Source organism: Micromys minutus (genome assembly GCF_963924665.1).
Source record: "Micromys minutus genome assembly, chromosome: 18".
Taxonomy (NCBI): Eukaryota; Metazoa; Chordata; class Mammalia; order Rodentia; family Muridae; genus Micromys; species Micromys minutus.
Window position 1 is genome coordinate 31598573 of NC_137953.1, and position 17092 is coordinate 31615664.

Sequence of the window (17092 nt, forward strand, 5' to 3'; positions counted from 1 at the left end):
ACTTGGTGGATTTCAGCCCTGAGGTTGATTACTTCCTGCTGCCTATTTCTCTTGGATGGATTTGCTTCTTTTGTTCTAGAGCTTTCAGGTGTCCTGTCAAGCTGTTAGTGTATGCTCTCTCCAGTTTCTTTTTGGAGGTACTCAGACCTATGAGTTTTCCTCTTAGTACTGCTTTCATTGTGTCACATAAGTTTTGGTATGCTGTGCTTTCATTTTTATTAAATTCTACAAAGTCTTTAATTTCTTTCTTTCTTCCTTAACCAAGTTACCATTGTATGGAGAGTTGTTCAACTTCCATGTGTATGTGAGCTTTCTGTTGTTTTTGTTGTTACCAGCCTTAGTCCATGATCATGCGTCTAATGGGATGCATGAGATTATTTCAATCTTCTTGTACTTGTTGAGGCCTGTTTTATGAGCAATTGTATGGTCAATTTTGGAGAAGGTACCATGAGGTGCTGAGAAGAAGGTATATTCTTTTGTTTTAGTGACCAAGCCAGATCAGTCAGTCAAGGGAGGGAGTGAAGATTAAAAAGAAAAAGACAATTAGACAACATTAAAACATGACTCCAGCCAGTGCTTAAGCTGAAGCTGCTTTATTTTTTCCCAGTCAGCTTTTATATCAATCTAGGTACATTCAAAGAATAAGGTCAGTTCTCTGATCAAATACAAAGAGATCAAGCAAGGTAAAGATGCAAGATCACACCAGGTAGCAATCAAACAAAGCAGTAAGGTTTCCAGAGTCACTGAGTTTGGGTGCTTAACAGGATTATCAAGACAAAAGGGAAGTCACACATTCCTTGGCTATATCTACCTTGATCCTTGCATTAGCCCAAATAAGAATATTCTTATCTAAGCCTACTTCCTTGAGCCCAGTGACAAGTAGTTGCTAAATTTTATATAAGCTGCACCAAAAGCTCTCCACACTTTAGTTCATAATTCCATTTGATTTATAACTTGTTAGTTTCACTGTGTCTCTATTTAGTTTCTGTTTCCATGATCTGTCCATTGATGAGAGAGCAAAGTTGAAGTCTCCCACTTTATTGTGTATGGTGCAAAGTGTGCTTTGAGCTTTTTCTTTTATGAATGTGGGTGCCATTGCATTTGGAGCATTGATGTTCAGAATTAAAAGTTTACCTTGGTAGATTTTTTCTTTGATGAGTATGAAATGTCCTTCCTTATCTCTTTTGATAACTTTTGTTTGAACATTGATTTTATTTGATATTAGAATGGCTACTCCAGCTTGTTTCCTGGGACCATTTGCTTGGAAAAAACTTCCAGCCTTTTACTGAGGTAGTCTCTGTCTTTGTCACTGAGGTGAATTTCCTGAATGCAGCAAAATGCTGGGTCCTGTTTACACATCTAGTCTGTTAATCTATGTCTCTTTATCGGAAAATAGCAACAGCTGCTTCCTGTTATTTTTGTTGTTAGAGGTTGAATTATGTTTGTATGGGTATCTTTCTTTTTTTTAACTTTATTTTAAAAAACAAAGATAAAAGAAAAAATTTTAAACATTTTTGCATAAATGTATACAAATACAATTGTGTCAGTGCTTGGCTTTTTTTTTTAACAACTTTATTTTAAGAAACAAAGATAAATGTACACATTTTAAGCATTTTTTTGCATGAAAGTATACAATACATTTTTGTCAGTACTTTTTTTTTTTTTTTTTTTTAAGGTTTGATAGTGTGATCAAGATCCCACTATTTACAATGAGCATAAAGTACATGTAAAGCAAGATGCAACCTGGAAATAGTCAAAGTTTTCTTGGTGTGTAAAGATTTTTTTTTTTTTTTTTACAATGAGCAGACAGTACATGCAATATAGGGTGCAACCCGGAATTTGTCAATGTGTTCTTGGTGGGTAAGGATTGAGCATGACTTTTTTTTTGTTTGTTTGTTTTCTTTTTTTCTTGGACTTCATACAGTCTGTGAGTTGTTTCTGGGGCAGTTCAAGCCTCTGGGCTTAGCATCCCACTCTCAGTGACTGCATATTATGTCTTTTCTTTTGTGACTGGGTTATCTCACTGAGAATGATATTCTCTAGATGCATCCATTTTCTTAAGAATATGGTTAAGTCATTGTTTCTGGTGGCTGAGTAGTATTCCATTGTGTAAATGTACCACAATTTTTGTATCCATTCATCTACTGAAGGACATCTGGGTTCTTTCCAGCTTCTGGCTATTATAAATAGAGCTGCTATGAACATTGTGGTGCATATATCATTGTTGTGTATTAAAGTGTCTCTGGGGTATATGCACAGAAGTGAAATAGCTGGATCTTCAGGTAGTACTATGTCCAATTTTCTGAGGTATCGCCAGACTGATTTCCAGAGTGGTTGTATCCGTTTACAACCCCACCAACAGTGGAGAAGTGTTCCTCTTTCTCCGCAACCTCGCCAGCATCTGTTGTCATCTGAGTTTTGGATGTTGGCCAATATGACTGGTGTGAGGTGGAATCTCAGGGTTGTTTTGATTTGCATTTCCCTGATGGCTAAGGATGTAGAGCACTTCCTTAGATATTTCTCAGCCATTCAATAATCCTCAACTGAGAACGTTTTGTTTAGCTCTGTACCCCATTTTTTAATAGGGTTGTTTGATTCTCTGGTGTCTAGCTTTTTGAGTTCTTTGTATACCTTGGATATTAGGCCTCTATCTGATGTGGAGTTGGTAAAGATCTTTTCCCATTCTGTTGGCTGCTGTTTTGTTTTATTAACAATGTCTTTAGCCTTACAGAAACTTTGCAATCTCATTAAGTCCCATTTGTTAATCTTTGACCTTAGAGCTTGAGCCATTGGTGTTTTGTTCAGGAAATTTTCTCCAGTGCCTATGTGTTCTAAGGTTTTCCCTACTTTCTCATCTAATAGTTTCAGTGTATCTGGTTTAATGTGAAGATCTTTGATCCACTTACACTTGAGCTTTGTACAAGGAGATAAGAAAGGGTCTATTTTCATTGTTTTGCATGCTGAGTGCCAGTTGGACCAACACCATTTGTTGAAAAGGCTGTACTTTTTCCATTGAATGTTTACCGCACCTTTGTCAAAAATCAGGTGACCATATATGTGAGGGCTCATTTCTGGATCTTCGATTCTATTCCATACATCCACATGCCTATTTCTGTGCCAGTACCATGCAGTTTTCAGCACAATTGCCTTGTAATATAGCTTGAGGTCAGGGATAGTGATTCCCACAGATGTTTTCTTGTTGTTGAGGATAGATTTTGCTATTCTAGGTCTTTTGTTGTTCCATATGAAATTGCATATCGATCTTTCCAACTCAATGAAGAATTGGGTTGGAATTTTGATGGGGATTGCATTGAATCTGTAGATTGCTTTTGGTAGGATGGCCATTTTTAAAATGTTGATCCTTCCAATCCATGAGCAGGGGAGATCTTTCCATTTTCTGAGATCATCCTCAATTTCCTTCTTTAGAGGTTTGAAGTTCTTGTCATACAGGTCCTTCACTTGCTTAGTTAGAGTCACACCAAGGTATTTCATAGTTTTTGTGACTATTGTGAAGGGTACCTTTTCCCTAATTTCTTTCTCCACATATTTGTCCTTTGAGTATAGGAAGGCTACTGATTTGTTTGAGTTAATTTTGTATCCATCTACTTTGCTGAACTTGTTTATCAGCTGTAGGAGTTCTCTGCTAGAATTTTTGGGGTCACTTAAGTACACTATCATGTCATCTGCAAAGAGTGATGTTTTTATCTCTTCCTTTCCGATTTGTATCCCCTTGATCTCCATTTGCTGTCTAATTGTTCCAGCCAGGACTTCCAGTACTATGTTGAATAGGTAGGAGGAGAGTGGGCAGCCTTGTTGAGTCCCTGATTTTAGTGGGATTGCTTCAATTTCCCACCGTTAAGTTTGATGTTGGCTGTTGGTTTGCTGTATATTGCTTTTATTATGTTTAGGTATGGACCTTGGATTCCTGTTCTTTCCAGGAATTTTAACATGAATGGGTGTTGAATTTTGACAAATGCTTTCTCAGCATCTAGTGAGATGATCATGTGATTTTGTTCTTTGAGATTGTTTATATGGTGGATTACATTGATGGACTTCCTTATATTAAACCATCCCTGCATCCCAGGGATGAAGCCTACTTGGTCATGATGAATGATCGTTTTGATGTGTTCTTGGATTCGGTTTGCAAAAATTTTGTTGAGTATTTTTGCATCAATGTTCGTAAGTGAGATTGGTCTGAAGTTCTCTTTCCTTGTAGGGTCTTTGTGTGGTTTAGGTACGAGGGTTATTGTAGCCTTAAAAAATGAGTTAGGTAGTATTCCATCTGATTCTATCTTGTGGAATAGTTTGGAGAGTATTGGTGTTATATCCCCAATAAATGTCTGATAAAATTCCGCATTGAACCTGTCTGAACCTGGGCTTTTTTTGGTTGGGAGGTTTTGATGACTTCTTCTATTTCTTTAGGTGTTATGGGATTATTTAGATGGTTTACTTGGTCCTGGTTTAACTTTAGGATCTTGTATCTGTCTAGGAATTCATCTATTTCCTCCAGATTTTCCAGTTTTGTGGAGTATAAGTTTTTGTAGTAGGATCTGATGATTTCTTGAATTTCCTCACTTTCATTTGTTATGTTTCCACGTTCCTTTCTGATTTTGTTAATTTGTATACTCTCTTTGCCCTCTAGTTAGTCTGGCTAGGGGTTTATCAATCTTGTTGATTTTCTCAAAGAACCAGCTCTTGGTTTTGTTGATTTTTTTCCAATGGTTCTTTTTGTTTCTATTTGGTCTCTTTCTGCCCTAATTTTGATTATTTCTTGCCGTCTACTCTTCTTGGGTGTATCTGCTTCCTTTTGTTCTAGAGCTTTCAGCTGTGCTGTCAAGTTGCTGATGTATGCTCTCTCCAGTTTCTTTTTGGAAGCACTTAGGGCTATGATTTTTCCTCTCAGTACTGCTTTCATTGCATCCAATAGGTTTGGGTATGTTGTGTTTTCATTTTCATTGAATTCTAGAAAATCCTTAATTTCTTTCTTTATTTCTTCTTTAACTCTGCTATCCTTTAACAGAGCGTTGTTTAGTTTCCATGTGTATGTGGGCTTTTTGTTGTCTTTGTTGTTGTTAAAGACCAGCCGTAGACCATGGTGATCTGAGAGGATGCATGGGAGTATTTCAATCTTCTTATATCAATTGAGGCTTGTTCTGTGTCCAATTATGTGGTCAATTTTCGAGAAATCATGGGGTGATGAGAAGAAGGTGTATTCTTTTACTTTAGGATGATATGTTCTATAGATATCTATTAATTCCAGTTGGTTCAAAGTCTCTGCTAGTTTTACAGAGTCCTTGTTCAGTTTCTGTTTCCATGATCTGTCCATTGGAGAGAGTGGGGTATTAAAGTCTCCCACTATTATTGTGTAGGGTGAAATGTATTTTTTTGAGCTTTAGTAGGGTTTCTTTTATGAATGTGGGTGCTTTTTTATTTGGAGCATATATGTTAAGAATTGAGAGTTCCTCCTGACAGATTTCCCCGGTAATGAGTAAAAAGTGTCCTTCCTTATCTTTTTTGATAACTTTTGGTTGGAAATTTACTTTATTCGATATTAGAATAGCCACTCCAGCTTGCTTCTCGGGGCTGTTTGCTTGGAAGTTTTTTCCCCACTTTTACTCTGAGATAGTGTCTGTCTTTGTCTCTGAGATGAGTTTCCTGTATGCAGCAAAATGCTGGATTTTGTTTATGTATCCAGTCTGATAGCCTATGTCTCTTTATTGGGGAGTTGAGTCTATTTATGTTAATATATATCAAGGAATAGTTGTTTCTGTTTCCTGCTATTATTGCTTTTGTGGGTTGAGTTGTGTCTGTGTCTTTTTCTTATTTTGGTTTTCTTGTTTAGGAGTTTTCTTGTTTTTACTAGGATGTATTTTCCCTCATTGTATTGGGTTTTCCACCTATAATTCGTTGTAGTGCTGGGTTTGTGGTCAGATATTGTGTAAATTTAGATTTGTCTTGAAATATCTTCATCTCTCCATCTATGGTGATTGATAGTTTTGCTGGGTATAGCAGCTTGGGCTGGCACTTGTGCTTTCTTAGGGTGTGCATGATGTCTGTCCAGGCTCTTCTAGCTTTCATAGTCTCTGTTGAGAAATCGGGTGTGATTCTGATTGGTCTGCTTTTATATGTTACCTGACTTTTTCCCTTACTGATTTTAGTATTCTTTCTTTGCTTTGGGCACTTGGTGTTTTGACTATTATGTGTCTGGAGGAATTTCTTTTCTGGTCCAACTTATTTGGAGTTCTGAAGGCTTCTTTTATGCTCGTGGTCATCTCATTCTTAAGGGTAGGGAAGTTTTCTTCTACGATTTTGTTGAATATATTTACTGTGCCTCTTATTTGATACTCTTCTCCCTCTTCTATTCCTATTATCCTTAGGTTCGGTCTTCTCATTGTGTCCTGGATTTCCTGGATATTTTGGATTAGGAGCTTTTTGTTTTTTGCATCTTCTCTGGCTGTTTTGTCTATGTTTACAATGTTGTCTTCTGCCCCCGAGATTCTCTCTTCCATCTCTTGTAGTCTATTGAAAATGTTTGCTTCTGTGACTCCTGATTTCTTTTTTAGGTGTTCTACCTCTAGGGTTATCTCTTTTAGTGTTTTTTTTATTGTGTCAATTTCCGTTTTAAATTCCCTCTTCCATTCCTTCATCTCTTTGGTTCTGTTTTCCTCTAGTTCTTTGAGTTCTTTGAGTGTTTTTCTTGTTTCCTCTTTAAGAGCTTCTGATTTTTTTTTGCTTTTCCTCCCGCTCTTGTTTAAGTATCTCTATCAGCATCTTGAGGTATGATTTCAGGTCTGCATCTTCTTTTTCTGGAGTGTTTGGCATTCCAATGTTTGCTGTTATGGGAGAGCTGGGTTCTGGTGTTGCCAGATTGTCTTGGTTTCCTTGGAATATACTCTTTCGCTTTCCTCTTGCCATCTTGTTGTCAGTGATATGTTCTCACCTTTCCCTTGTATCTGGTCTGTGTCTCTGGATCTCCACTGGTCCAGGTGGCAGATGGGCCGAGCCCTGTTCTGCGCCCCAGAGTCGCCGGGTGAAAACAGAAGTTCCAAAGTTGTGGTCCTGGTCCCTGGATCAGGCAGGGCGGGGGTGGGGGGTGTGCTTTCCGTGCGCACTCCGCAGAGATCTCTCTGCTCCCTGGCTGCCCAGATCTCCTACTCACCAGTCTTTAAAGCTTTAGGAGCTGCTGGTCCGGGTGGCTGATGGGCGGAGCTCTGTTCTGCGCTCCAGAGACGCTGGGTGGAAACCTTTTTTTCTTTTTTTAAGGTTTGATACTCTGCATTAAGGTCTTACTAGTTACAATGAGCAAAAGGTACATGTAAAACAGAATGTAACCCAGAATTAGTCAACGTTTTCTTGGTGTGTAAGGATTGAGCATGACGTTTTTTTGTTTGTTTGTTTGTTTGTTTGTTTGGTTTTGTTTTCTTTTTTTCTTGAACTTCACACAGTCTGTGAGTTGTTTCTGGGGCAGTGCAAGCCTCTGGGGCTAGCATCCCACTATCAGTGACTGTATATTATGTCTGTTCTTTTGTGACTGGGTTATCTCACTCAGGATGATATTCTCTAGATGCAACCATTTTCTTAAGAATTTGGTTAAGTCATTGTTTCTGATGGCTGAGTAGTACTCCATTGTGTAAATGTACCACAATTTTTGTATCCATTCATCTACTGAAGGACATCTGGGTTCTTTCCAGCTTCTGGCTATTATAAAAAGAGCTGCTATGAACATTGTGGTGCATGTATCTTTGTTGTATATTGGAGTGTCTCTGGGATATATGCCCAGAAGTGGAATAGCTGGATCTTCAGGTAGTACTATGTCCAATTTTCTGAGGAATCGCCAGACTGATTTCCAGAGTGGTTGTATCCGTTTACAACCCCACCAACAGTGGAGAAGTGTTCCTCTTTCTCCGCAACCTCCCCAGCATCTGTTGTCATCTGAGTTTTGGATCTTGGCCAATCTGACTGGTGTGAGGTGGAATCTCAGGGTTGTTTTGATTTGCATTTCCCTGATGGCTAAGGATGTAGAGCACTTCCTTAGATGTTTCTCAGCCATTCCATATTTCTCAATTGAGAACGTTTTGTTTAGCTCTGTACCCCATTTTTTAATAGGGTTATTTGATTCTCTGGTGTCTTAACTTTTTGAGTTCTTTGTATACCTTGGATATTAGGCCTCTATCTGATGTGGAGTTGGTAAAGATCTTTTCCCATTCTTTTGGCTGCCGTTTTGTTTTCTTGACAATGTTCTAAGCCTTACAGAAACTTTGCAATCTCATTAAGTCCCATTTGTTAATCTTTGACCTTAGAGCTTGAGCCATTGGTGTTTTGTTCAGGAAATTTTCTCCTGTGCCTATGTGTTCTAAGGTTTTCCCTACTTTCTCATCTAATAGTTTCAGTGTATCTGGTTTAATGTGGATATGGGTATCTTTCTTGGGGGTTGTTGAAAGAAGATTAATTGCTTACTTTTTGTTGGGTATAGTTTTCCTCTGTGTGCAAGTAACTTTTCCCAGCATTTTACTAATTGGGGAGACAGCATAAGCAGAAGGCCCTAAAACAGTCCTGAAACCCATAGTCCCTCCAGGTTATCTTGTTTGAGAACTTTCTAGCTTCCTTGTCAGTCACCAGGAGTTCAGATGACCACTGGATATCCTCAGAGAAGGGGCTTGGGGAACTTCCAGGGGAAAAACCCACATAAACCCTGTGGAGGACCAGCAGCAGCAGCAGGGCCAGCAGCAGAGCAGAGAGCCACATCTTGCAGTCAGGGCTCAGAAGACTGTGTCCTTCTGCACCTGAGATTCTCTCTTGTATCTCATGTATTCTGTTGGTGATGCTTGTGTCTATAACTCCTAATCTCTTTCCTGGGTTTTCTATCTCCAGGATTGTCTCCCTTTGTGATTTCTGTATTGTTTCTATTTCCATTTTTTTTTATCTTGGGTGGTTTTGTTCAATTCCTTCACCTGTTTGATTATGTTTTCCTGTAATTCTTCAAGAGACTTTTATGTTTATATTTTTAGGGCTTCTACCTATTTGCCTGTGTTATCCTATATTTCTTTAAGGGAGTTATTTATGTCCTTCTTAACATCCTTTGTCATCATCATGAGATGTGATTTTAAGTCTAAATATTGCTTTTCCGGTGTGTTGGGGTATCCAGGACTTGCTGTGGTGGTAGAACTGGGTTCTGGTGATGTCAAGTAGTCCTGGTTTCTGTTGCTTAGGTTCTTCCCCCTTGCCTCTAGCCATCTGGTTATCTCTGGTGCAAGTTGGTCTTACTGTCTCTGACTGGAGCTTGTCCTTCCTGTGGGTCTGTGATCTTAGGAGTGAGAGCACTCCTAGGAGACAATCTCTCTCTGGGCAGAATTTGGGTCCAGAGTGCTGTGTGACACCCTTAGCTCTGGGTGCAAATGGCGATACTGAGTCTTAACTGACCATTTCTTATAGCCAGGCAAGGCTTCCAGTGGTAGGACAAGGTTACATTCAATTGAGTTGTTGGCCAAGGAGGTCCCATAGAGATCCCCAAACAAGCCAGGCTGTTCCTAAGACAAAATGCTGAAAATTGACAGCAAGTCCCCAATGCTAAAGACAACAACCACACAACTCACCTAACACGGAGGTTGAGTAGAGCCCTACATAGAGCCTTTATCCCATGTTCTAGAGTCTTTAACATGGAAAGGTAGTCTGCAGGCTACCAAAAGAGAAACATAAACACCACTCCAGCCACAAAGCCTTTGACCTACAATCTTCCCTACCTGCAAGATATGCTAAGGTAATAGTTCACAGAACTTTGGGGAGTAGCCAACCAGTGTCTGATTTGACATAAGGTCCACTCCGTGAGAAATACCCAACACTGCTTGGGTGACCAAGAACTGATAACTAGTTCAAAGACTTAAGATAAAACCAAACACTACTAATCTTTATTTTTAATTAATAAAATAAATCCTAATTATATTCTGCTGTACTCATATCAGTGCCTTATCCGGTAATCATCAGAGAAGCTTCATCCAGCAGCAGATGGGAACAGATACAGAGAGCCACAGAAAGACATTATGTAAAGAGAATAAATTGGCAATCTCCATCAAATCTCTCCCCTCAGAACTCATTGAATTGGTGGTCAAGTGGCCCTTCCAGTGCAGGCAGGGTGCTGAGGAGCTTGCCAGCCTCAAGCCGCCTCCAGAGCCGCAGCAGGATGTAGCACCCAGGCCCATGGCCCCCAGCAGAGGTAACCAGCTAGGCCTGTCCACCATCACAGGAAGATCTTTGCCCTCTGGGGCTGAAAGACCCCAACCTTTCCTCAAGCTGAAGCTGCAAGGCACTGAAGTATCAGCCAGATGTCTTCCCACAAAGGATCTGCCATGGCACAGGGCAATGGGACTTCTAGCAAGAGAAGCAGACATGGTGGAGCTGACTGAGCTGGGACCCCTGCCTGGAGAAGGGCAAGTGGGAAGCCACCAGCCCAGCCAAGGCTGAAGAACAAGCATGCCCCGTGCCTCAGGAAGAGGAGTTGCGGGTTATGACCCTTCCTCTGCAAGCCCACCATGCCATGGAGAAGATGGACGAGTTCATATATAAGGTCTGGGAAGGACGTTGGAGGGTGCCATACTTTGTGCTTCCTGACTGGTTGAAAGACAATGGCTACCTGCTACATGGCCACAGACCACCTATGCCCTCCTCTCGGGCTTGCTTTAAGAGAATCTTCTGAGTCCACACAGAAACTGGCAACATCTGACTTATCTGCTTGGTTTTGTGCTATTTCTCTTTCTGGAAATCTTAACCATACTCAGACCAAATATGTACTTCATGGCTCCCCTACAGGAGAAAGTGGTCTTTAGGATGTTCTTCCTGGATGCAATGCTCTGCCTCAGCTTCTCCTGGCTCTTCCACACTGTCTATTGTCAGTCAGAGAAGGTCTCTCAGACTTTTTCCAAACTGGACTATTCAGGGATTGCTCTACTGATTATAGGGAGCTTTATTCCCTGGCTCTATTACTCCTTCTTCTGCTCCCCACAGCCACGGCTCATCTACCTCTCCATCATCTGTGTCCTGGGCATCTCTGCCATCACTGTGGCACAGTGGGGCTGGTTGGCCACTCCCAAGCACCGGCAGTCAAGAGCAGCCCATTAGCCAATCAGTGCAGCCCAGGTACACAAGGTATGGAGTCATCACTGAAGCATGGACAGCCTCCCAGTGGCCACACCCCTCAAAGAAAAGGGGCCCACTTTCCCAGGATCCATCAACTGTCACTAGTTCCTATGGGATGGGACTTGGTGAACTTCTCTCCAGTCAGTGCTGCAATTTTGACTGGCTTGATTCTGTGCAGGTTTTTTTTTTTTTTTTTTTTTTTTTTTAATGATCTTTAAAAAAGAAAAGGAAAGAAAAACTCTTTGAATCTCATGAAGAAGAGAGTCTTAGAGAAGGGAGAATGGAGAAATGGCTCTGCAGTTAAGAGCACTGACTGCTCTTCCAGCGAGGTCCTGAGTTCATTTCCCAGCAACCACTGGGATAGTGGCTCACAACCATCTGTAATGGGATCTGATGCCCTCTTCTGGTGTGTCTGAAGACACTTACAGTGTACTCATAAACATTAAATAATTTTTAAAAGGAGTCTGAGGGGATGAAGAGCATGAGAAGAACAAGGCCCTCTGAATATCTAAGTAAGGTGGATATGAGCTCACCAAGATTGAAGCAGCAAGCACAGGGCCCACAGGAGACACACCAGGTCCTCTCTGTGTAGCTATTAGCATGGTACATGGTATTTTTATGGGCCTCCTAACTGTGAGAAGGAGTGGATCTCAGATTCTTGCTTTTGGGACCCTTCTACTGTTAGGTTGTTGTGTCCAACTTTGATATGATAGTTTTTGCTTATATTTGTTTTGTCAAAAATTATAGTCCCTTAAATTGGAAACTCTTAGAGAAATGGATTTCTAGATGAATGTAAGCTACTGAAGTTAAACCAAGATGAAGAAAATAACTGAAACATATTCATAACAAACAAAATAAAAGCAATTCAAAATCTCCCAAAATAGGACTCAGCACAGAATTCTAGATTTCAAAATAAAAGGGAGGAAAACTTCAAACTCTTTTTACAAAGTCAGTACTGTGATACTAAAACCAAATAAAATCCCCACAACTTAAATGCAAATTATAAGCCAGTTGTTAATCATGATGAATACATAAATACTGACAATGGGCATATAGTGCAAGTGTGGATTTTCTGAACAAGACCCTGGTGATACCCAGGAAATAGGGACAATATTCAGCAAGTGGAACTTCATGACATTAAAAAGCTTTTGTACTATTAAAAAAATTTTTAATCAGCTTTAAAGGCCTCCCACAGAATAAGAAAAATCACTGCCAGCTATACATCTGACATAGGGTTAGTACAAAGAATATAAAGATAACTCAAAAAACTAAACACTAAGGACACAATTTAAAATTAGCTATAGGAATGAAAAGAGATTTCTTTTAAAAAGACATAAATGGCTAAGAATTATTTTTAAAGTGTTAGCCATTTTACCCATGAGAGAAATGCAAATTAAAATTACATTTTGAGACTTCATTTTATCTCAGTCAGAATGATCAAGATTAACAAATAATAACAGGTACTGACAAGAATTTGAGGTAAGGGGAAATGTCATGCACCACTATGCAAATCAGTATAACAGTAATAATAGAGCTGGGTCTACTGTATGATCCAGCCAGCACACACCCAAAGGACCCTACACCTACTGCAGAAGTAAATTATCTTTTACAAAAGTGCATTGCTGTTCAGATCTCTGTCAACTGATGGATAATGAAAACTTAGTACTTATACTCATGTAAAGTAACATGAAATTGTGCAATTTGCAGGTAAGTTGATAGAACTTGAAAACATTATATTGTGTAAAGTAACCAAATATACAAAGATAAATGTTGTACACTCTAATTCTTATATGGATCTTACCATCAAATCTTTAGTTTGTGGGATTAACTTGGATGTCTGTTAGAAGCCAGGAAACTATAGACAGTAGTGTCTGTGGAATGTTGGGTCATAAATGGAACATATGTATTACACTCTCTCCCTTCAAGGCTCAGAGATCATTACAAAAGCAGGGGTACCAATGGCTGTAAAAGTTAGATGTCAAGGAAGACCAAGTCTAAAACAGTTGTCTTCTGGAAATAATGGGACCACTGCACTCATGAATTCATAGACAGATCTCTTTAAACATTGAAAATTTCTCAAACTGTTTGCCCTGTAAGTACAAGGAAAATGTCTTATTTTTATGTGGCTAGAACTGAATACAAAACAGATGTTAATTCTCCTTTGCTATTAAAAACATCAGTCTTTACCACAACCAACTAGCATACACCAATAGAGAACTCCCACTAGCACTATAATGACTTAATTCCAGTAAGTCTAAACAGAAACTCCTTCCATATTGATGCCAAGTTAGGCAAAACTGCAAAGAATATGAATGATTTTCAGATAAAACCAAAACATGTCTTTTATTTTTTACAACCCAAATCCAAAGATGCAATCTAACTAGTTCCAGAACATTTACACACGTTTTTGTCTACTAGGCATACAGAACAAAGTTTTTAAAGGGGACATATACAACAACAATAAAGGACTAATTCGTTAGTCAAGGGTTGGCTTCACCATTTCTTGTTTTTTCTTTATACCATCCAAACTCTCCATCCTTGACTGGTCTTCCATGTTATGCTGAGTATATTCAATCTCTTTTTCTGGGTTTAGGATTGTTTTCCTCTTTGGAAGCGAGAAACATTCAGCATTCAAAACTTGCTCAGCAGTCACTGAACTTCTAAAATATATCAAGCTACAGAGGAGAGACTTGACACTATCATCCTGCAAGGAAAAAGAAACATTTAATAGAGAATCAGAGCCCAGGCTATACAGAGAAACCCTCTCAAATATATAAATAGTAAAAAAATAATAATAATCAAAACCAAAACTAATGGCAAAAGAAACAAATCTGTAATGACAGAAAATCCGATTTAAAAACAACAAACCCTTTTCATTACTAACATAGGCTAACATCAGTTTTCTATTTTTAGATTCTTTCCGCGTTTATCTACATTTCACTGGAAAGGGGCATCTCTAGTAATAAGAAAACAAAATTTACTTACCAGGAGAAATGCAAAAGCAAAGAGAATCATAGCTATAATAAAATGAGTGAAATATGAACAAAATTCTCCCCTTTTATGGGATAATGGTCAGAGTTTCACATGAAAATTTCACACTTCCACTACCCAACACTGTACTCCATTGGACTCCAACAACTTAGGCAGGGAAGATAAACAAAAATGAAACAAAAAATTGAAAGAGGAAGATATAAACCATCACTATTTGCAGGTGATATAGAGGTATGTTAAATCATTAAGAAGCCCATTAAAAGTTATTAGAACTAATAGCTAAGAATAATTAAACAGGGGGGCTGGAGAGATGGCTCAGTAGTTAAGAGCACTGACTGCTCCTCCAGAGGTCCTGAGTTCAATTTCCAGCAACCAAATGGTGGCTCACAACCATCTGTAACTGACTTCTTTGTAGGTGTGGACAAGCTACCTCTGAAATTTATAGATCAGAATAATAATTGTGACCATTTAAAAAGAACAACATGTAACAATTCACATATCCCAATTTCAAATGTCTATTAGCAGTGCTATCAGGATAACACAATACTGTCAGAGTAACAGACACAGACTGTCCTTGACTTCTGCTGATGCTTAGTCTTATATTTTTACTTTACAATGATATAAAACCAAAAACATTTTACTAGGACTATACTTCAGATTTTAAATTTTATCTTTCCCATGTCAGAAATATGTAATATAATACTCTCACTGATGCTGGGCATCCTCAGTGATCTGCACACTAAATCAGCATGTGATCACCAAGATACCCAAGCAATGGTCTGAAGTGCACTGTGTGCTAAGCTATAAATTCTATAGGTAATGTGCATTTTAAACTTAAAATATGTTTGTAAGGCCATAATCCTATCATAATAATAGAGGAACATCTATAAGACAGAAGAAAATTCAGAGTCTAGAAAAAAACCCATACAGCTATCATTTACTGATTTTGACAAGAATGACATAACCTTCTAGTGACTTCAAAATAGACAAAGAATCTAGATATAAAACCTTAAATTATACAACTATAAGAAGAAAATATAGAGATAAATCTTTCCAACTTTAGATTTAGTAAAGAACTCTTGAAAATAATGCCTTAAGTACAAGCAACAATGAACAAAGTTCATTGAAAATTATACTTTTGCTTCAAGTGACACTATCAAGAAAATGAATACTGCCCACAGAATGAGGTTAACTATTTGCAAACCACATGCCCAATATGTTATTTGTTTCTAGAACACAGAAGCAACCATTAAAATTCAAAAATCAAAGGGCAACACAATTTTTAAACTGTAAAAAAAAAAAAAATAGAGTCCACACAGGCATTTCTCCGAGAAAGACACCACAAATTTAAATGAAGCCTATGAGTGAGATAGCACTCCCATTATGTTGGCTAGAATCAAAGTCTTATAACCAATGTTAATGCAGAGAAACTGGAGCTCTCACATACGCTACAACTAATTTAAGATAACTTCTAGGAACCTAGTGAGTCTTCAAAGTACTAAATAAACTGCTGCCACATGGCCCATTAACTCTACTGCTAGGTATATACCCAAAAGAAATGAGATATGTCTGCTCAAATGTCTGTATATAAATGTTTGTGTCATTCTCCATAATAACCAAAGGCATATATAACCAAAATGCCCATAAATGGGTATCAATACATTGTAGTAAATCTATCACTGGAAAATTATTTAGCCATTAAAGGGATAAAATACTAATACTAGAATTTATATGAAGCTTGAATCATGCTAAGTGAAAGCAAAGCATAATCTACCTGTTATGATTCCATTCACATGAATGCCCACAACAGAAGTTGTACAGAAATAGAAAACACATTAGTTGGTAATTAGCACTAAAGTAAAGAAATGCAGTTACTGAAAGATGGCAGATACAATGCAGTGAGTTTATGGTGCTGGTTGGACACATACAACTAAACTACAAACTACTAAATTAACACTTGAGGTGGATAAACTGTAAAGTTGGTTATCTTTATACTGTTTTTAATTTTATTTAACACTTTACAGAAAGGCATTCTGTATATCACTAAACTTTAAGATGCATTACAATTCTAAGAAAATTAAAATGTCAATCCATGAATGAACCATGATTTAAAATTTAAAAAACAGACTCCAACAGGGGGGGAAAAAGCCTCATGAAGCTTTCCTTCCTTAAACTGCTTCTTGGCATGAATTTGACCACAGAAATGAAAAAAGTAACCAACAGAGAAATTCCATATTGAGAGTAGGGGTCAATGACCTGAGCCTGTAGTTCTTGGGTCTTTGGAACTGTACAGGAGGGCTGTGGAGGAGTTCAAAAGTTGGTGTTAAAATCCCCTGGAGTGTTGCAAGCAGAGCACTGTGCTTCTAGTGGGAGTTAAGAAGGCAAGAATGTCAAAAGGACATCAGATAATGGCAGTCTACTCCTTAAGGTTTCAGAGGGAAACAGGATTCTTAATGTTAACTGGGCCTAGATGTAATCCATGTGATATTCTAGAGAAAAGAAAAAGATCAAAATTTGTGCTTTCTTCCCTGTACCCTGAGATCCTGAGTGTGAGGAGAACCCAAATAAAGAAATGATACGTTGATGTATTTGGCAGGAGAAATTTCAAGACAACATTCAAGCTGTGGAATGGCTGCTGATGACTTTTCCCATTCTATTCTACAATGCAAGAGAGCAAAAAGTAAAGTAGAAAGGTGCGCACTCGCGTGCACGTGCACACACACATTCACATACACACACACACACACACACACACACACACACACACAAATTATAGTCAAGAAAAAGAATCTAGGGAATATTACATTATTAATTTCACTTCCAATGTTTCCCTGTACCTAGTACCCTAATAACCTAAAACCCTAGTACCTAGTTCAGTTCCTGATACCAAAAAATGTTCAAAATAAGTTGTTTGAAGACATACATATATGGATGACAAAGCTACATCAACAACATACATGAATTTCAAAGA

The 17092-nt window shown here is 38.5% G+C and overlaps 1 protein-coding gene and 1 pseudogene across 2 annotated transcripts in view; one reads left to right on the forward strand and one right to left on the reverse strand.

Annotated features, from left to right (window-relative positions):
- The first annotated feature begins 10319 nt into the window (after positions 1-10319).
- Positions 10320-11112, forward strand: LOC308432596 (adiponectin receptor protein 1-like; annotated as a pseudogene). The gene has a single exon. The product of its transcript is annotated as an adiponectin receptor protein 1-like (transcript).
- A 2498-nt stretch (positions 11113-13610) lies between these two features.
- The window catches only part of STK31 (serine/threonine kinase 31), a gene marked incomplete at both ends in the record, with an annotated part of 79643 nt that continues 76161 nt past the window's right edge, over positions 13611-17092 (reverse strand). The window contains 2 exon segments of the mRNA XM_080932615.1: positions 13611-13651; positions 13654-13834. Coding sequence (XP_080788741.1) covers positions 13611-13651; positions 13654-13834 — 222 coding nt within the window.